The sequence below is a fragment of the Bubalus bubalis genome, chromosome 7 (genome assembly GCF_019923935.1).
Source record: "Bubalus bubalis isolate 160015118507 breed Murrah chromosome 7, NDDB_SH_1, whole genome shotgun sequence".
In the NCBI taxonomy this organism is placed as follows: Eukaryota; Metazoa; Chordata; class Mammalia; order Artiodactyla; family Bovidae; genus Bubalus; species Bubalus bubalis.
Genome location: NC_059163.1, coordinates 25,049,602 through 25,071,854, shown reverse-complemented (window position 1 = coordinate 25,071,854; position 22,253 = coordinate 25,049,602). Strand labels below are relative to the sequence as shown.

Genomic DNA, 22,253 nt, shown 5'->3' with positions numbered 1-22,253 from the left:
AACCCAGAGCCTATTATACAGAGTGAAGTGTCGGAAAGAGAAATATAAATACTGCATACTGACACATATATATGGACTCTAAAAAGGTGGCACTGATGAATTAATTTTCAGGGCAGCAATGGAGAAACAGATATAGAAAACAGACCTATGGACATGGGGGCAGGGGAGGAGGAAGAAGATGAGATAGATGTATGGAGAGAGTAACATGTAAATTTACAATACCATATATAAAACAGATAGGAATTTGCTGTGTGACTCAGGGAACTCAAACAGGGGCTCTGTGACAGGCTGAAGGGCGGGACTGGAGGGAGATGGAAGGGAGGTCCAGGAGGGAGGGGACCTGGGTATATCTATATCTATCAGGTCCATAGATACACCCAGGTCCATAGATATACCCCAAATATATATACATATTTGCTTCAACAATCAATTTTTATGGTTGCATTGCTGCTGCTGCTGCTGCTGCTAAGTCGCTTCAGTCGTGTCCAACTCTGTGCGACCCCATAGACAGCAGCCCACCAGGCTCCCCTGTCCCTGGGATTCTCTAGGCAAGAACACTGGAGTGAGTTGCCATTTCCTTCTCGAATGCATGAAAGTGAAAAGTGAAAGTGAAGTCGCTCAGTCGTGTCCTACTCTTAGCGACCCCATGGACTGCAGCCTATCAGGCTCCTCCGTCCATGGGATTTTCCAGGCACGAGTACTGGAGTGGGGTGCCATTGCCTTCTCCGATGGTTGCATTATAGTCCACTAAATAAATTCACCATGACTGAACTATTCTGTTAGGCATTTAAGGTACTTATATATAAGTTATTATAATTAATGAGATTAGTTATAGTAATAGATTCATTAGTGTAGTTAATAATTTGTTTTGCATATAAACATTTTTCTGTGATCTCAAATAATTTTCTCTCATCCTCTTTCTTTTAATAATTGAAGAATTGCACTTTATTTCTGTTGAGTATCATTTATATTTCTGCTCATTAGTTCACCCATTCAGATATTAAGGGCACTTTGAAACAATATTCTAGTTTTCCAAAGGATTAAAATATCCTTGCCAGCTTTTGGTTTTTTATAAATCTTATATGTACGCATATGTCTTCTCTTATATAATCAAAATTCTGAACAGTGCCGAACATATTTAAAACAATAATAAGCCATCTATTATTGAGGATCTACTCTGTATCAAGACCTGTGAAATTACCTCATATTATTAGTCCTAAAACTTTGTTAAACTTTGCAAAGTGTGGACATGAAGAGATGCTACCTGGATGCCTCATCAGTCCTTCAGGAATTGCTCCAGTTGCAGAGGGCAGCCTCACCAAAGTCCAAGTACTTCTGGGAGTGGCACATTACAGATCAAAAGCAAAAGATAAAGGTCTGGGGATTTTGGTTCCTCCTAGATTAACTCTCACAGGCCATTTCAGCTCCAAAGCTACAGGTGGGGTCAACTGAGGCTGTCTGATGTGCAACACAGCTCTACTCTCTATGCTCAATTCTTCTTCCCCCTCTTCCTTGTCACAGCTTTTGATCCCTAATAAACTTCTGAACACCAAACTAACTTGGGAGTCTTGTTTCTGGAGAATCAAATTGTGACAGACAATACTACTGGGTTCACCAAAAAGTTCACTCGACTAATATCTTGTGGAAAAAGCCAAACTTTTTGGCCAAACCAATGCTCATTACCACTAAAAAGATGAGGAAAACTGAGGCTTGCAAATGAGGTGGTTTATTCGTCTCCAATATACTAGAACTGCTCCTATACTCCAATGCTCACTATAGATGACTCATGCCATCTACTTCTCTAATCATACTTTGGCAAGATATTTTAATACCATGGGATATAATTATATTAATTTGGAAACCTAACTAGTTAAGGCAGTTTAGTGATTTGCTTGGCTTCCCAATCTCCCCCTTACCTCATCTTAGCCTTTTCAGTTTGAAAACAATTCTCCTCAATAGAGACCATGAAAGCAAAATAGAACTTGCAAGACTCCAGTTTTTTCCTTGATCATTAATTAGTGACTGCACAATGCACATGGGTATAGTGCTATTTAAATTATTCTCCTTGTTGCCTTAGCACGTTCATCCAATTTTCCCTTTTTTCTTAATTTTCATGGCAAAGAAGATAGGTTCATAAGCTCTTTTTTTTTTTCTTTAATACATGCTTGGTTATTGAGTTGTTTATTGGGGGGGAAAAAAAACACTTCTTTTAAAATGAATCCTGAACAATTACCTGGTTCATTAACTGCCTCAAATTACCCCTTCAATTTTCTTCCTCATTGGTATGATTTATTACTGTATTGCCCTATTTCTGACTGAAACATCCCAATCTTCCTGAGGTATCTACTTTCTAATGTCTTTGGTTTCCAAAAGTTCAGAAAAATAAAATCAGTTTTCCTAAATAGAGCACATGTCATTATAACCAAACACTCCCCTTTTTAGTGCTCAGAGATACAGAAACGGTCAGAATGACACTCTCAATCTTATTAAGTTTCACCAACAGCTGAAAGAATCAAAGAGATAGCTGAGAACTGAGGAACCACAGAAAATTCCTTTTTTCCGCAAAATTCCTTTTTTTTCCATTAAGAATTAAATAAGGGCATAGATATGCTTCTTGGGCTATAAGAACTTTTCAGGGACTCTGCTTTTAGAAAATAAGATTTTCAGCACCAGTAGAGCTAGATAATCTCCTACAACTCATCTTGTTTCTGTGTTTATTTTATACTATATTTATAATTATAATACATCTATAATATAGTAAGAAACAGTTTACCCATATTCTATTCCATACTGCTTTAGAACAATTCTTCTTACTTTCTCCCCTCTCACCTCAACCAAATAATCTCTACTCTGCTTCTCCTTTCTGTGAACCATGACCTTTTCTAATCACATTAAACTCACTCTTAAACCTAAACCAAATAGAAATTTTTATTGTATATGCAATATAAGATGCTACAAAATGTGTTCTTGGGTCCCTTCAAAGTAATCATGTAGTTCCAAAAAATAATCTAGAAAAGGTAAGCTTAGAGAGTGAGATAAATAGGGGAAAAAAGTGGATATTAACCATTCTAGATATATTTGTACAACTCTTTTAACCACTGAAAGCATTTTCACATTTTTGGTCATTTTAGCCCCATAAAAAACCTCTGAAGTCATGCAGAACAGTTATTATTAACATCCACACTGGAAAGGTAACGAAACTGGCATAAAGCAAAGTTCCAGATTAAATAAATGGGAAAGCTAACACTGGAAACTAGAAATCACAACCTCCGATTTTAAAGTTCTAAATGCAACCACCAGCTATGACAGACAAAATTAGTAACTGAGAAACTAGTAAGATAGGATTATCAGAATAGGTCATTTTGGGACAATACTATATAATCTATAAATGAATGCCCTCTTCTCAACCACAAAACCACCTGTCGTAAAATGGAAGGCAAAACAAGGACCTGGTCTTACCTGGTATCTCTGAGACCGAGAGCAGAGGCACTATAACAAGGACTAAGCACATGACAACCTAGTCGCCAACTAGGCGAAGAGACTGCCTCGTCACAGTGTAATGGTCACATTGTTCTAAAACTGCTGTTTTCATCTTTCCCTTTCTCACTGATTTGAAGCAAAGTATGATTAGATCAGAACTGCTAAACTCGGGAACAGCAAGTATGTCTAGTATCTAGGTCTGGTTTCAGCTCCATTTTTTGACATTTTTGATTTCTTCAAATTGTGCACTGGGCTCCAAGACTCCATTTCTACTAACTGTTTAGTCTGTATGACAAAACATGGCAAAGAGAAACTTTTTGACTTTAAAAAATTTAACCTATAATAAGTTTTCCAAACACACACACACAGAGAAAATACATGCCTATATGCACATGTGTGTTTTACAAAATATTTCAAAGTGAAAAAAATTCACAGCATTTTAAATAATTCAAGTCTGTTTTCAAATAGTCACTTGTCTAAAGTTTCCTAAATAACAGTTATAACTGTTAGTTCAAAATCTTAATTACCTCTAATAAACTATCAAGGCATTTTAGATTTCCCTCTCAAAACTGTGAAAGGAATGAAAAATGGTAATATCATCCTTCAGAAAGAAACAATGGCAAATGGAAAAAAGAGCTGATGTCACATCTCATCACATCTCATCAGTGTTATCAGTAATTTTTTAAAATTATGATGTTTCAAGGAAATTTGTGTGTGAATACAGGTAACAAATATGAAATTCAAGGTAATTTTTCCAAATGAGATAACCTTTTAAGAGGTACAAGTGATAGTAGAAGCTGAAATAAGTCTAAACATCAAGGACCTAGTATATAGCACAGGGAACTATACTCAATATTTTATAATAACCTATATGAGAAAAGAATTTGAAAAGGATATATATGTAAAACAGAATCACTCTGCTACATACTTAAAACTAACACAACACTGTAAATCAACTACATTTCAATAAAAAAATATACAAACTGTATATATATAAAAGAAGTCTAAAGATTCAGTTTAGTACAGTGGTTAAAAGCACTGACTGTGAAGCCAGGTACTCTCCATGTCTTGGTTTCCTCATCTGTAAGAATGAGGAAATAGTTCTATTCCTAACTCTGAGGATTGCTTTAAAAATTAAGATAATCAGTGTGAATAAAAGAAAAAGGCTGACATGCAAATACTACAAAGTAATGGCTATTGTTAGGCTAAAATTTGTAAAAAAAAAAAAAAGATATCACATCAACTCACTAGAAGAGTATATTCTGACCTCAAATTCTATAGGGCTGTGTACTAATTATTAAACAAATGAAAAATCTCTATTAAAAATTCACAGAAAAGATATGAAAGTAGGGACAAATAAATGAGAAGTGACTCAAACAGCTTTCAAATTCACTTAATTCGTTTATTCAAAACAACAAGTCATGCTGGTAATAAATAGGCCTATATTAATAAAAACATTGAAATGCTTTGTTGTAACAGGGAAATAGTCACAAGTGTTTATGTGCCTATTCTATTAGTAGATGATTTCTTATCTAATGTATCAAACCCAAGTTATTAACTATATAATACCACCTCTATCTCACTCCATACATTTCAGTCTTCTGAAGGCTGGAGGTGCTTTCAAATTTTCCACTGTAAAACTGGCAGCCTTTATAAGGCAAAAATACACTTCTCTCTTTTCCTCAAGATGATAACCAAAAGAATCTGCCTCTAACCATCTAGTCACTCAGTCAGCTACTCAAAAGACAGCCTTCTATGAAATAAGGCCATTTGCAGCAACATGGATGGACTCAGACCTCATCACACTAAGTCAAGTCAGTCAAAAAGAGAATGAAAAATACCATATGATATCACTTTTATGTGGAATCTAAAATATGACAAAAACAAACCTATCTATGAAACAGAAACAGACCTATAGACACAGGGAACAGATCTGTGGTTGCCAAAGGGAGAGGGAGGGGAGGTGCAGGGTGGATGGACTGGGAGTCTGGGGGGAGCAGATGCAACTAATGGATAAACAAGGTCCTACTGTACAGTACAGGGAATTATATTCAGTATCTTGTGATAAACCACAACGAAAAAGAATATTAACAAGGAATGTATATATGCATAATGGAATCACTTTACTGTACAGCAGAAATTAGCACATCATAAATCAACTATATTTCAATAAAACAATAAATAAAAGAATGAAACGGAGAGTAATATAATAACTCTTCATAATTCCAAACGGAAAAAAAAGAAAGAGAGACAGACATAGCCTTCCAAGCTTGTTACAGTTCTGAACTCTCAAGTCAGAAATGCAATTCCTAAATTAAATGCACACAGCATCATAAACCTAGTAAGAGAGAAATACTAAAATTGCAAAGGATTACAGAAAGAGAAATATGACAATAATAAACATATTTCCGGGACTCAATGATTTAAAAAGTACCTCTCCATTCATTATCTCATTTCATTCTTGTAACTACCTCTGAATATATACTTTTTTCCATTTTAAACTCAAGAATATTAAAGCACAGAGGCCTCTACAAGATTGTTCATATATTTTAATAAGCAGTCATAATAGGTTTATCTTTGACCATACTTTCATCAACTACATTATAGCCCTGAAAAAGCAAAAAGGTCATGTTTTCTGTTTTCCATTTCAAGTCATGACCACTTTCCACTGTTTTGTCTCAATCAATTCTTTAACTCCCTACCTCTATAAGCTCTGTGCTTCTCTTTGCCTTCCCTTATCTATCCAGGCATCTCTCTAACACATATATACCATACTATACTGTGGTATTTACTCCTTCCTTTTCCTACTGGAGCTCTGAGTGGGATCAGAAACCATGTATTTTTGGGTCTATAGTGACTAGCACAGCACTCATCATAAAGCAAATGCTCAGTAAACATTTAGTCAATAAGCAAGCGACTAAGCTTCCTGTTGACTCAGACAGTAAAGAATCCACTTGCAATGCAGGAGACCCAGGTTCAATCCCTGGACTGGGAAGATCCCCTGGAGAAGGGAACAGCTACCCACAACAGTATTCTTGCCTGGAGAATTCCATGGACAGAGGAGCCTGGCAGGCTGCAGTCCATGAGGTCCATAGAGTTGGACACAACTGAGCGACTTTTCATAAGACAAGAAATAAACATACACAATATTAACTGGAAAAGGTGAAAAGTTGATAAAAAATGAATGATTCTGAAAAGCGCCAACTAAAAGCTGGCTTAAAACTCAACATTCAAAAAACTAAGATCATGGCATCTGGCCCCATCACTTCATGGCAAAGAGAAGGGGGAAAAGTGGAAGAAGTGACAGATTTTATTTTACTGGGCTCCAAAATCACTGAGGATGGTGACTGCAGCCATGAAATTAAAGGACGCTTGGCTCCTTGGAAAAAAGCTATAATAAACCTAAACAGTACATTAAAAAGCAGAGACATCACTTTGCCGACAAAGGTCCGTCTAGTCAAGGTTATGGTTTTTCCAGTAGTCATGTACAGATGTGACAGCTGAACCATAAAGAAGGCTGAGTGCTAGAGAACGGATGCTTTTGAATTATGGTGCTGGAGAAGACTCTTTGAGAGTCCCTTGGACTGCAAGGAGATCAAACCAGTCAATCTTAAAGGAAATCAACCCTGAATATTCACTGGAAGGACTGATGCTGAAGCTAAAGCTCCAATACTTGACCACCTGATGCTAAGAGGTGACTCACTGGAAAAGACCCTGATGCTGGGAAAGACTGAGGGCAAGAGAAGAAGTGGGTGAGGTGACAGATGAGATGGTTGGATGGCATCACTGACTCAGTGGACATGAGTCTGAGCAAACTCCAGAAGATAGTGAAGAACAGGGAAGCCTGGCATGCTGTAGTCCATGGGCTCGCAGAGAGTCAGACATGATAACAACAAATGAAAAAAAATTACTAAAAGAAACTTCAGATCACTTAGTTCCAATCTTAAAGGGTACTACTTTCTTTTTTACACCAAAACTAATATTTTACTTCATGGAAATATATATAAAATTATGATAATATCACATTTAAGTATATACTCCTTTTAATATTTTAGTGCAATCTGGCAAAAAAGCATAAAGAATATGATAAACATTCTAATTTCCAAAACACAGCCTAAGAAATAAAATCTTACCAATAGTTTTAACTTTTATATTACCTGTTTTTCAGCTTTTTGTCTATTTTAGGGTCAAACCAAAGACAATTTCAAATGTGTGGTAATTAAAGAAATTATGCTTTGTTTCCGTAACTCACTTTTCTGTTTTGAAGAATATTGCACAACCGTCCACATGCTTTCTCTCCTGCTCAGACATGATTTTGGCACGTGACTTTGGGGAAAAAAATCCATCATATCCACGCTCCTTCAATGCTGGCAGAAAGAGAGTGAAGTATTGCTCTGTTTCCACTTCCTGAGATGGAAGATACATTATCACCAACATGACAGAGGAAAACTAAGATGTAAAACTGTGCAACACTGTGAGTAAAGTGCTACTAAGTTAAAATACTTCATTTAACAAACATTATCTAACTACCTTACCTTATTGATAGCAGCCACCATTTGACAATGGCAGCTTTGTAAAGCCTAAAAGAATAAAAAAAAACATGATTTTCTCAGGTTTACACAGGTAGTTAGTTGGTCCCAAATCTCTCGACTTCCAATTTAGAGTTCATCAGGGAAGCCTGACATGCTGCAGTCCATGCAGTCACAAGGAGTGGGAGACGACTTAGTGACTGAACAACAACTACTGTACTTCACTTCCTCAACTGGTAATTGAACAAAATTGAAATACAAAATATGAAAGTTGGTCATACTACAGATTAAGCAGTAGGAATTGAAAATTTTATATTAGGAGGTAATTTAAAAAAATATTTTGTATTTCCCAACTGTGGTGGAAAGGAATGATAGTCAAAACTGAGAAGTTTAAGATCTATCAACAGAAAATCCTACTTGAAGGAATTTTTAGTTACCTGAATACCAATAATCCAATGGCCTGTGTTAATTTAGCAATTATTAAGTTAGACTAATTTATTACTTGACCCATAACATACTTTTAAGAAATCTTTCCAAATGAAATAATCAAGCGTGAAGATAATGATTTATGTGTGCTAATGTTTATAACAACATGATATTGTAACAATGAAAACAAACAGCCTTAATGTCCAACAGCAGGGAAAATGCTAAATCAGTTAGTATGTATTCATACAATTGGCTTTGAGAAATTTTAGTAATGCAGAAAATGTATATTAAATGCAATAAGTAAGAAACAAAATACATTAATAGTGTGATCTCTATTTTGAAAACATACCTGTAAATAAATAGGCAAATGAATGTTTTAAAAAGAATATAAGAAATGCTCCAAAAGTTTTAACCCTGGAGTTAAAGCAACTTTCTTTGGGGTACAGGATTAGATGTTTTACTCTATTATTATTTATGTTCTTTTCATATTTCCAACTTCTCTGGAATGAACACTTTATAACATAGTATTACTTTTAGAATAAAATTTTTAAAATTATGATGCTTCTATGCTTCATACTATACTTTACTTACTAAGCAAGAGTGTGAGGCTGTTATTACTATAAATACTGAATCAAAAGGAGGAAAATTAAATAACATAAGCTTATGCTTATTTGTCTCCATGTGTGCTAAGTAGCTTCAGTTGTGTCAGACTCTTTGCAATCCTATGGACTGTAGCCGGCCAGGCTCCTCTGTCCATAGCATTCTCCAGGCAAGAATATTGGAGCAGGTTGCCATTCCCTCCTCCAGGGGACCTTCCTGAACCACAGATCGAACCCGTGTCTCATGTCTCTTGCACTGGCGTTTGGGCTCTTTACCACTAGCACCACCTGGTAAGCTCATACTGGCCTCCTCCTCCCCTCATTTTCTGTCAGTTCTTAGTGTTTAAAAGAAAATTTAACTTTTGAAGACGTCTACTACTTCCTTATTTTCCAGAGTCAAATGAATCATGGCTAATAACACAAATATAAGTAAATAATAAAGCTACTCTAACAAAAAAATTTATTATAAAAGTAATGACTTTATTCTTAAGCTATGCAGAAAAGGAGGTGTGAAATTATAACACTTAAAGTTTTAAAATACCTTAAAGCGTTTAATATGCCTTGAAAACTGCTAAGAAAAAAAGTACTAAAAACTATGTGTAAACCTTCTTGGCCATTCATTAGCTAAGCATTGAAAAGCAGTAAAACACTATTTCAATCAAAAGGTACTTTGTCAGTTAAATTCAATAAAGTATCTAAATTTCTAAGGTTGCTTTTAAAAATAAGGCAAAAATGCATGATTTATAGTATAATATTTTTATATGTTTATCACTGATGAACAATGGTAGACAAGTAATTTTTTTTTATAGATCCCATTATAAATTAAATTTATATTTCTTAAAGATTCAATCTTCAGTAGTTTTCTCTTTCGGCAATACCAATGATTTGTTCATAACACAAATTAACATGAATGTCATGGTGAAATTATTTTCACTTAAGAAAACAGTAAATGAGTATAAGTTTATGGCCTATACAAAACTGTTTCACTGTGGAAATACCTTTTTTTCTTAAGAGAGAAAATAATTCCTTTGGGTTTTCCTTCAAACACAAAATCGCTCCCAAAAGTAATACCTTTTGTAATTTTTAGATTCACCTTTAAGTTACAGACAATTCAATCTCTGTAGTGTTACCTGAAGACTAATGATATCTGCGTCACAGTTAACGATTTCTTCCATAATTCCCTTTTTCCTGTATTCCCAGTTTAATGCCCAGGATGGGCAATAGCCATATAGCTGCCGGGTGGCATATTTATCACATAACACATTGTAACACATAACCGTGAATGATGCTAAGAAGTGGGAGAAAAAAAGAAAACAAAAGGGAGAAAATTAGGCAACCTTTTCTAAAGCAATATCACATGTACACCTACACGATCATACATGCCACACAAACATAACTCAAATATCACCTCTGTGAAATGCCTTGGGCAAGATTCTGTTAAACTATATAAAAACTTCACCAGAGTCCATCCACCATACCAAAGTTCTTTTACCAGAATCAGACTTATAGCTCATATTTGAGATTTTTTAAAGGATATTTTAATAAATAAAAATTCAAGTTTTAGGGGATTCGCTGGTTGCTCAGTGGTTAGGACTCTGCACTTCCACTGCTGGGAGCACAGGTTCGATCCCTGGTCAGGTAACTAAGATCCTGCCAGTCATGTGGTGTGGCCAAAAATAATCTAATTTTAAATCAATACTAACTTTTTTACACATAATTTGCTGAGCAAAACTTTTCTCTATAAATGGAATAAAAGTAAATTACAAAAGTAAATTTTAATTTTTTTCTCTTTAAAAGGCTTTCATTACCTTTCATTAACAAAACATTCACACTTAGTACTTCTTTGAGTCTTTTACTTCTCTCACTGTTCTGAGCCAGAAGAATACAGACTAACAAAGTTTAGTTATAAGAGAAACCTTTTTAACCAAATCAAACGCTCATTTTTAAAATTAAATTCTCATTTTAAAATTCCCTTGAACTGTAAAAGGACTGTGTGCATGCTCAGTTGCTAAGTCATGTCCAACTCTTTGCGACCCTATGGACTGTAGCCCACCAGGCTCTTCTGTCCGTGGGATTTTCAGGCAAGAATACTGCAGTGGGTTGCCATTCCTACTGCAAAGGATCGTCCTGACCCATGGATCAAACCCGCATCTCCTGCATTGGCAGGTGGGTTCTTTACCACTGAGGCACCAAGGAAGCCAGTAAAAAGACTACAAGTAAACTAACAAGAAAACACAGCTTGTATCCAACTGCTACTCAAAAGTGTGCTCTAGGAACCAGCAGCATCAGTTATCACCTTGGAACTCACAAATGCAAAGATTTTTGGCTTCACAAAGACTTACTGAATTGGAATCTGCAATTTAACAAAATCCTAAGGTGACTCTATGCAGAAGCACACCAGTTTGAAAATCCCTGATTTTTATCACTAATTCTCTATCCTATCTATTCATTAGAATCACATTATAGAACTTTAAAAAAAAAAAATGTTGATCACTCCAGACTAATTTAGTATGTTAGGATTTGGGCGTTAATATTTTTAAAAAGCGTCCCAGGTAATTACAATGGGCAGATATGGGTGAGAATCAAATACTTAATAAATGGTAAGGAATACAAGAAATGAAGTAACGCTCAACTGAAGTTGATTCAGAGTCAGATGATAGGAAGATATTATGAGAAACTTAGTTCAGAGGTCTCCTGGGGATCTGACTGGTGGTCATTATGTATACTGGTACCTCTTTCACCATCTAGGATTAATTCTTAGTTTAATTACCATTATAGTTTTGGGGCTATAAATCACCCTTTTAACAATTGAACGTCCCTAAAATTAAGTATCAACATTTGGTTACTTCATATTAAAACAGTAAAATTTTCATCTTCAAAATAAAATTAGGTATCATAAAAACTGTGACTTGTAAGAGGAATATTAGTAACAACTTATTTTAAGCAGAATTCTGAACTATAAAATGTCTAATAAACAGTAAGAAGCCCTATAAATGTCAAATTATCATTGGTCTGAACAAAAAGATAAAGGTTTATATTTTCTACATTTACTGAAGTTCAAGAAATGCTGAATCCTGTAATTAAACTGCTCAAATCTTCACCCTATATCATTTCTATACCCCGGCCTGGTATCATATTCTGTTTCCAATATAGTAAATTTGATTCAGTCTAAATTATCCCTCTACAAGAGTTATCAGTCTACCCACTAAAGAAAGATAAATCTAAGTAGTTCAAAATTTTTCAGAAAAAAATTCATTACTCCTCATATTTCTTAAATCACCAAACCTTATGTGAAGATGCCATTTGGAAAGCTCTATTATAAGAAATAATTTTCAAACCAAGAGCCCCATCATTGTCAAAGACAAGATTCTTGTACATAAGCCTTAGGGTGGACTTTAACTCTGCTGCTGCTGCTAAGTCACTTCAGTCGTTTCCGACTGTGTGTGACCCCACAGATGGCAGCCACCAGGCTCCCCCATCCCTGGGATTCTCCAGGCAAGAACACTGGAGTGGGTTGCCATTTCCTTCTCCAATGTATGAAAGTGAAAAGTGAAAGTGAAGTCACTCAGTCATGTCTGACTCTTAGCGACCCCATGGACTGCAGCCTACCAGGCTCCTCCATCCATGGGATTTTCCAGGCAAGAGTACTGGAGTGGGGGTGCCATTGCCTTCTCCAGGACTTTAACTCTACCCATCAGTATTTCTAAACTCATCTAAACTCAGGGGAGGTAAAATGAAGGCCTAATTTGAAGGTTAATTTGATCACAAAGCCCAAATGGCATTTCAAGTGTATCTGAAAAAAGTCAAGAAAGAATAAGAAAACTATTTTACCTGATGGCAGAATTTGGTCTCGTTCTTTTAATGTAATCCATGGCCTCGGAGGAAGCTGCTCTGGATGAACTGGAAAAAAAAAATTTTTTTTAATGTAATTTCCTGTATTTCCAAAATCAGTATTATTTACTAATTTATAATGTCAAATCAGCTTCTGTTTTCTCTTCAGCTATAAAAGCCCATGTGCATATGTGTTAAGTCACTTCAGTCCTCCCAATTCTTTGTGACCCCATGGACTGTAGCCCACCAGGCTCCTCTGTCCATGGGATTCTCCTCCAGGCAAGAATACTGGAGCGGGTTGCCATGCCCTCCTCCAGGGGACCTTCCGGACCCAGGGGCTGAACCACTGTCTCTTATGTCTCCTGCACTGCAGGGGGTTCTTTACCACTAGCGCCACCTGGGAAATCCATATGGTCTTAAAAATCTAGTACTGAAAAGGAAGTTGATGAAGAGTTATGCAGAAAACACAAAACTAACATCTGAAAAGAACACAAAGAAATTCATTAATGGCATTTATACTTACACGGTATTTATTTTAAAAAGAACCTATTTAAATCCTTAAGCAAGAGGCTTATGTCTTAATTATACATGTACACTGTACTGACTCAGTCTTGTTCCCAGAGGGAAAATGAAAGCTACGTGAAGTTTCAACACACTGATGAACAAAATTACTCAAATATTTTTAAAACAGAAAAAAAAAAAAACAAAAAAACAAACATGCATGTATAATAAAAACTACTGAATTTTCTAATAGGGCTTTCATTTCCTAATTTTAATCTTTCTTTTATAATGTTGATACAAGGCCAGAGATTAGAATGACACTGTACATATAGAAAAAAAGGCACTGGTTAAACATTAACTGCTCAGATATAACTGTCAATACTAATGGAACTAAATTCTACCAAACTATCGGATGAAAGAAAATGCACTGTTAAGATTTAACTACCTACTTTTTCTTCTCACTTTTAAACACAATTGCAATTACAGGACAGTTTGATTCAAATTTGCCGATTTACCCAGCAAATTAGTGGCTAAGAAACATATCCCATTTAAGCAGAAACACTCCATCACCACCCAGCCACAGAAATTTTGAACAAAGTATCCAAGATCTTTAAAAAAGTGTCATTTTACTAACCATTTTAGTGTTCCAAAAGTCTAGCTAAAGGATGCCTCTTTTAGCAGCCATATTGTTCACAAAGTGAAATGAATGTTATTTTGCATAGTCCGTATCTTGCCAAGAAAGTAATGAAGGTCATCATAAGATAACAAACCATCCAGCTGGTTCAACACACTGAATCCTGAAAAATAACCTTGCCTCCTAGGAGCGCCGTGCCAGAACTATGGCAACTCTCTCTAAAACAGAAGTTCATTATATAAATATAATGGAGAGTAAACAAAGAACTCCTCAGCTGCTGGGATTCTTATTAGCAAATAGTTAAAAACTCAGAAAGCACGAAAATTATCAAAATAAAAGTGATGTCAACATTCTGACACTTCCCATATCTTAATACAGCCCAATTTAACAGTGTAAGTCAAACATATACTATTCCCCCAAAATAACTGAAGAACAAAAACATAGGAAAAGATACTGTATCTCACCAGTAACAAGGAAAAACTTAAAAATGAGATAGCATGTCTTTATTTAGGTTGACAAAAAAAATTTAAGTTTAATAATATCCAGGGTTGGTGAAGGTGATAAGAAATAGATTTGCACATACAACTGGTGGGAATATAAACTGGTACAGCTGGATGGACAAATGGGCATCATCTTTTAAAATTTAAAACATTCATGTCCCTGTGACCCAGCAATTCTATTTCTTGGGATCAGCCCTATCTGCTTAAAGCAGCAAACATATTAATTATGCCAATGTTTATAATATCAGAAACAATGATACATGTTTATCCATTTCACAGAAGTCTATGCCATAGTTTAAAAGAAAAAAGATACATGCATGCTCAAGTGGAAAGGTATATGAGACATTCTGCTGGGTGAGGAAAAAGTAGAAAATATATAATAATAAAATATATTTTATTAATAATTAGATAATAATATAGTAGGATATATTTTATTAGAAAAAACTTAAAACAAATATGCAAAGTAATACAATGCAAGAAAATTTCTACTGATTTAATTTTTATATATAAATGTCTAGAAATGTCTATAAGGATACACACCAGAATTTTAATATCTCTTTCAAAGAGAATAATATATTCATGTGTGACATATATTTACTTAACATTGACTTTTTTCAAAGATAATATTGCATGGCCAATGACTTGACAAAGGATCAGTCAGTTTAGTCGCTCAGTCGTGTCCGACTCTTTGCAACCCCATGGACTGCAGGCATGCCAGGCTTCCCTGTCCATCACCAACTCCCAGAGCTTACTCAAACTCCAAAGGATAGGACTATATTTATATAAGCCAACCATCAAATAAAGACTGTTTAATAGCTAAATCTGTATGGTCCTAGCACAGTACCAGAATGTGGATCAAAATTGAAGACTACTCTCATCATGAACAGAAGAGACAGCATCTTTCAACATCATACCTAAAAATGTGATCTAAAACAATTCTCCCATTTTTATCTTCCATACATGCCACACTAAGTGCTAGACAGTCCTGAAGCCATGAGGAATAGACCTGGAGGGGGACTGAGAGAGGAGGTAAGAAAAGTGTGATTTCCCACACCTCACAGTGATCAACAGCACTGTGCCTCGTTTCCCACAGTGAGGGTGCCAGCTGAGTCTGAAGAGCCAACAAAATCCACATGCTAAACCTAAACTGGGCAGTTGCCTGCTACTGAGGTTTTTAAAAGGTCATGAGTTTCCTAACATAGTATTAAAAAATATCCAGGGCACAAGTGAAAATCACCGGTCATACCAAAGACCAGGAAAATCACAATTTATTTGAGAAAAGACTACCAACAGACAATAACACAGAGGTATTCAGCTGTTGAAATTATCTGACAGAAATTCAACATAAAACTGCTTCATAAAGTAATTACCAATTCTCTTGAAACAGATGAAAAAATAGAAAACCCCAGCAAAAAAGTGGAAAGTGAAAGTAGCTCAGTTGTGTCAACTCTTTGCGACTCCATGGACTACACAGTCCATGGAATTCTCCAGGCCGGAATACTGCATTGGGTAGCCTTTCCCTCCTTCAGGGGATCCCAACACAGGGATCGAACCCTGGTCTCTCGCATTGCAGGAAGATTCTTTACCAGCTGAGCCACAAGGGAAGCCCACAACAGAAGTGGAAGGGCAAAATAATATGGACAACCAAACATAACTTCATTGAATTTGAGAACAAGTCAAGAGAATTTACTCAACAAGAAGAAGAAAACAGAAAAAAAAAAAAAGAAAAGAACAAAGCCTGAGGAACCTGTGGGTTCCTCAAAAGATCTAAGATTCATAAAATCAAAGTTCGGAAAGAGAAGAGACAGAATGTAGACTTAAAAAATATTCAAAGAGATAATGACTAAAAATCCCCAAATTTAACAAACAACATAAATCTACACCTTCAAGAAGATGTACAAACTTCAAGTAAAATAAACCCAAAGAATCAGACACCAACCACATCATAATGAAACTGCTAAAAACTAAAGACAAAGAATCTCAAAAACACCAGAAAAATGACACATTACCTAAAAGGAAACAATAGGTTTCTTTCTAAAACCATGGTGCCAGAGGAATTAATACAATACTTTTTCAAGAGCTAAAAGAAAATAACTGTCAACCTCAAATTCTGTGGCCAACAGAACTTGCCTTCATAAATCAAGGAAAAATGAAGATGTTATCAAAGGAAAACTAAAAGGCTTCGTTGCCAGCAGACTGCCCCTTAAAGAATGGCTAAAGGAAACTCTTAAGACAGAAAGAAAATGTTAACAGCAGAAGAAATGGAACATCAAAACGGAAAGAACAAGGAATGAGTGAAAGGATAAACGTAATGGATTAACCTTCTTTGCGTGAGCTTCTTATACTGTATCTGATAGCTGAAGCAAAAATTTTAACATCTATGTGGTACTCAGTGTAAGTAGAGGACATACTAGAGACAGTTATATTTTAAAAGTGGAGAGGCAAAGGGACACAGATGGAAGCAGGGCATCAATAATTGGCTTAAAATGAGAAGACACTATTGTCAATAGACTGTTCTAAGTATGCATATTGTGATATTTAAAAAGTCATCATTAAGAAAACTATACAAGACAGTGTACTCTAAAACAGCATAAATAAAACAAGATGGTATCCTAAAAAATGTTTAAATAGCCCATAAGAAACCAACAAATGATAAATAAAGGAGAAACAAAGGAAACAGACTACAAATAATAAAATGGCTGATTTCAAGTTTTACATATCAATTCTTACTTTAAATGTAAACAGTCTAGTAAATACACAAATTAAATGAGTGGAAATGTTCTCCTGGTATCTCTAATTTTCTTGAAGAGATCTCTAGTCTTTCCCATTCTGTTGTTTTCCTCTACTTCTTTGCATTGATCGCTGAGGAAGGCTTTTTTATCTCTCCTTGGTATTCTTTGAAACTCTTTGCTGGACACAGAACAACAGACTGGTTCCAAATAGGAAAAGGAGTACGTCAAGGCTGTATATTGTCACCTTGTTTATTTAACTTATATGCAGAGTACATCATGAGAAACACTGGGCGGAAGAAGAACAAGCTGGAATCAGGATTGCCGGGAGAAATACCAATAACCTCAGATATGCAGATAACACCATCCTTATGGCAGAAAGTAAAGAGGAACTAAAATGCCTCTTGATGAAAATGAAAGAGGAGAGTGAAAAAGTTGGCTTAAAGCTCAACACTCAGAAAATGAAGATCATGGCATCTGGTCCCATCACTTCATGGGAAATAAGACGGGCAAACAGTGAAAACAGTGTCAGATTTTTGGGGGCTCCAAAATCACTGCAGATGGTAACTGCAGCCATTAAATTAAAAGACGCGTACTCCTTGGAAGGAAAGTTATGACTAATCTAGACAGCATAGTAAAAAGCAGAGACTGAAGGCAGGAGAGAAGGGGATGACAGAGGATGAGATGGCTGGATGGCATCACTGACTCAATGGAGATGAGTCTGAGTAGACTCCAGGAGTTGGTGATGGACAGGGAGGCCTGGAGTGCCGTGGTCCATGAAGTCGCAAAGATTTAGACACGACTGAGTGACTGAACTGAACTGAAAATGAACATTGTTCCTAAATCAAAAGAGGAGATTGCACAGAAGAAAAAGATATCCTAAAAGAAACTGAAGAAACAAAACTTATGGTCAGGGGTAGGGGGAGGCTGCAAAAAATAAATGCAAATAAAAATAAAAATCAAGGAAAATTGGAAGTGGTCAAACAGGAGCTGGCAAGAGTGAACGTCGACATTTTAGGACTCAGCAAACTAAAATGGACTGAAATGGATGACCATTATTATCTACTACTGTGGGCAAAAACCCCTTAGAAGAAATGGAGTAGCCATCATAGTCAACAAGAGTGCGAAAAGGAGTACTTGGATGCAATCTCAAAAATGACAGAATGATCTTTGTTCGTTTCCAAGGCAAACCATTCAGTATCACGGTAATCCAAGTCTATGCCCCAACCAGTAATGCTGAAGAAGCTGAAGTTGAATGGTTCTATGAAAACCTACAAGCCCTTCGAGAACTAACACCCAAAAGAGATGTCCTGTTCATTATAGGGGAATGGAATACAAAAGTAGGAAGTCAAGAAACACCTGGAGTAACAGGCAGATTTGGCCCTGGAGTACAGAATGAAGCAGGGCAAAGCTTCATAGATTTTTGCCAAAAGAACTCACTAGTCATAGCAAACACCCTCTTCCAACAATACAAGAGAAGACTTTACACATGGACATCACCAGATGGTCAATACCGAAATCAGACTGATTATATTCTTTGCAGCCAAAGATGGAGAAGCTCTATACAGTCAGCAAAAATAAGACCAGGAGCTGACTGTGGCTCAGATCATGAACTCCTTATTACCAAATTCAGACTTAAATTGAAGAAAGTAGGGAAAACCACTAGACCATTCAGGTATGACCTAAATCAAATCCCTTACAATTATACAGCAGAAGTGAGAAACAGATTCAAGGGATTAGATCTGATAGACAGAGTGCCTGATGAACTATGGACGGAGGTTCATGACATTGTACAGGAGACAGGGATCAAGACCATCCCCAAGAAAGAGAAATGCAAAAAAGCAAAGTGGTTGTCTGAAAAGGCCTTACAAATAGCTGTGAAAAGAAGAGAAGCGAAAAGCAAAGGAAAAAAGGAAAGATATATCCATTTGAATGCAGAGTTCCAAAGAACAGCAAGGAGAGATAAGAAAGCCTTCCTCAGCAATCAATGCAAAGAAACAGAGGAAAACAACAGAATGGGAAAGACTAGAGATCTCTTCAAGAAAATGAGATACCAAGGGAAGATTTCATGCAAAGATGGGCTCAGTAAAGGACAGAAATGGTATGGACCTAACAGAAGCAGAAGATATTAAGAAGAGGTGGCAAGAATATAAAGAAGTACTGCACAAAAAGGATCTTCAAGACCCAGATAACCACGATGGTATGATCACTCACCTAGAGACAGATATTCAGGAATGTGAAGTCAAGTGGACCTTAGGAAGCATCACTATGAACAAAGCTAGTGGAGGTGATGGAATTCCAGTTGAGCTCTTTCAAATCCTGAAAGATGATGCTGTGAAAGTGCTGCACTCAATATGCCAGCAAATTTGGAAAACTCAGCAGTGCCCAGAGGACAGGAAAAGGTCAGTTTTCATTCCAATCTCAAAGAAAGGCAATGCCAAAGAAGGCTCAAACTACTGCACAATTGCACTCATCTCACACGCTAGTAATGCTCAAAATTCTCCAAGCCAGGCTTCAGCAATACGTGAACTGTGAACTTCCAGATGTTAAAGCTGGTTTTAGAAGAGGCAGAGGAACCAGTGATCAAATTGCCAACATCTGTTGGATTATTGAAAAAGCAAGAGAGTTCCAGAAAAACATCTATTTCTGCTTTCTTGACTATGCCAAAGCCTTTGACTGTGTGGATCACAATAAACTGTGGAAAATTCTGAAAGAGATAGGAATACCAGACCACCTGACCTGCCTCTTAAGAAATCTGTATGCAGGTCAGGAAGCAACAGTTAGAACTGGACATGGAACAACAGACTGGATCCAAGTCAGGAAAGGAGTACATCAAGACTATATATTGTCACCCTGCTTATTTAACTTATATGCAGAGTACATCATGAGAAACACTGAGCTGGATGAAGCACAAGCAGAATCAAGACTGCCAGAAGAAATATCAATAACCTCAGATACCACCACCCTTATGGCAGAAAGCAAAGAAGAATTAAAGCGCCTCTTGATGAAAGTGAAAGAGGAGAGTGACAAAGTTGGCTTAAAACTCAACATTCAGAAAACTAAGCATGGCATCTGAGCCCATCACATTATGCCAATAGATGAGGAAACAGTGACAAGACTTTATTTTGGGGGGCTCCAAAATCACTGCAGATGGTGGACTGCAGCCATGAAATTAAAAGATGCTTACTCCTTGGAAGAAAAGTTATGACCAACCTAGACAGCATATTAAAAAGCAGAGACATTACTTTGCCAACAAAGGTCTGTCTAGTCAAAGCTATGGTTTTTCCAGTAATCATGTATGGATGTGAGAGTTGGACTACTGAGTGCCAAAGAATTGATGCTTTTGAACTGTGGTGTTGGAGAAGACTCTTGCGAGTCCCCTGGACAGCAAGGAGATCCAACCAATCCATCCTAAAGGAGATCAGTCCTGGGTGTCATTGGAAGGACTGATGTTGAAGCTGACTCCAATACTTTTGCCATCTGATGCGAAGAGCTGACTCATTTGAAAAGACCCCAATGCTGGGAAAGACTGAGGGCAGGAGGAGAAGGGGACAACAGAGGATGAGATGGTTGGATGGCATCACTGACTCAATGGACATGAGTTTGAGTAAACTCTGGGAGTTGGTGATGGACAAGCAGGCATGGCTTGCTGCTGTCCCTGGGGTCTCAGAGTCAGACACAACTGAGTGATTGAACTGAAAAGTTTAAAAAACAAAAAAGAAGAAGAAGAAAATGTAGTATTGTAAATATACTGATTCTTTGCAAAGCAAACTACAGTAGATTCTTGAATAAAAACAGGGATAGTGACCCTGATCCCTGCACAGTCAACACCTTCACATATAACCTTACAGCCCTTCGTATCCTCTGTTCCACATCACAGATTCAACCAATTTTAGATCCTACAGTACTATTCATTGAAAAGAAATCTGCATCTAAGTGGACCTGTGCAGTTAAAACCTGCGTTGCTGAACCGTCTACTACATCCCCAATAAAAATCCCTACACTTACACTTGGGGGAGTGGAGAAATTTGAAAGACTGTTTCTAGCAATTTTAATGAAACTATAGGGCAAAATAAGCATGGGGCCAAAATAACCCAAGACTTTATGATCAAATCAAGAGGGAAGATTTACTCTACTGCATCTCAAAACATTTTATAAAGCTACTGTAAATAACAACTTCATATTGCCATAAAGACTAACAGAAGGTAACAAAAAACAGAGGTTCTACAAATAAATCCATACAAACATTTATGGTTCATGACAAAAGGGCACAAAAAATAGTAATGAAAGGACAGCCTTTTCAATAAATGGCTATGGGTTAATTTAATTTACAAATGGAAAAGTTATAAAAATTGAATCCTGTGTTACACAAACATCAGTTCCGAGAAGATGATAGCTCTAAATGTGGCAAGTGAAAAACAGAGCTTTTAGATAATAACACAGAATACATCCATGAGCTTGAGGTAGGGAAAAATTCTTAAAGAGGACACAAAAGCAGTATCCTACTAAAAAGATCAATAAAGCCGAGTATGTTAAACGTTTGCTGTTCATCAACAGACAAATTAAGAGAGTGAAAACCAATAACAGCATGGGAAAAGATATTTACAACATGCATAGCAACAAACTTATATCTAAAACACAAGAAAAACTCTTTAAAAATCACACACACACACACACACCACATATTCCATATGGCTGGGTCAACAGGCTATATTCATACAGACGAGACAAATACTATTTCAAAACAAGAAGAAAATAACAAACACATGATTTGTATACAACTTAAATGACCACATATTCTAAATACTAAAAGGACTTCTTTAATAAATCTGATGTCTCTCTCCATCAATCAACTTTGTCTTTTTAGCCAAAAAAATTTTAAATAACATTAATTTGATTTCCCCTTATTGTAAATCTTACTATTTAAAAAAATTTTTCCTATGTAGATGGGTGTCTTCTATGTCAGAATTAAAAAGCGTACTGCAAAAATATTGTGATGATGGCCTCTATGCTTGAATCTAGAT

The 22,253-nt window shown here is 36.3% G+C and overlaps 1 protein-coding gene across 3 annotated transcripts in view; it reads right to left on the bottom strand.

The window, feature by feature from the left end:
- CNOT6L (CCR4-NOT transcription complex subunit 6 like) overlaps positions 1–22,253 on the bottom strand; it is a 111,997-nt gene that overhangs the window by 19,534 nt on the left and 70,210 nt on the right. For all 3 annotated transcript variants that reach the window (XM_025289856.3, XM_006059468.4, XM_025289855.3), the window contains exons 6-8: positions 12,866–12,934; positions 10,165–10,322; positions 7,733–7,887 (exon numbers count right to left, since the gene is read on the bottom strand). In XM_025289856.3, the coding sequence (XP_025145641.1) occupies positions 7,733–7,887; positions 10,165–10,322; positions 12,866–12,934 (382 nt within the window). The remainder of the gene's footprint in view (positions 1–7,732; positions 7,888–10,164; positions 10,323–12,865; positions 12,935–22,253) is intronic.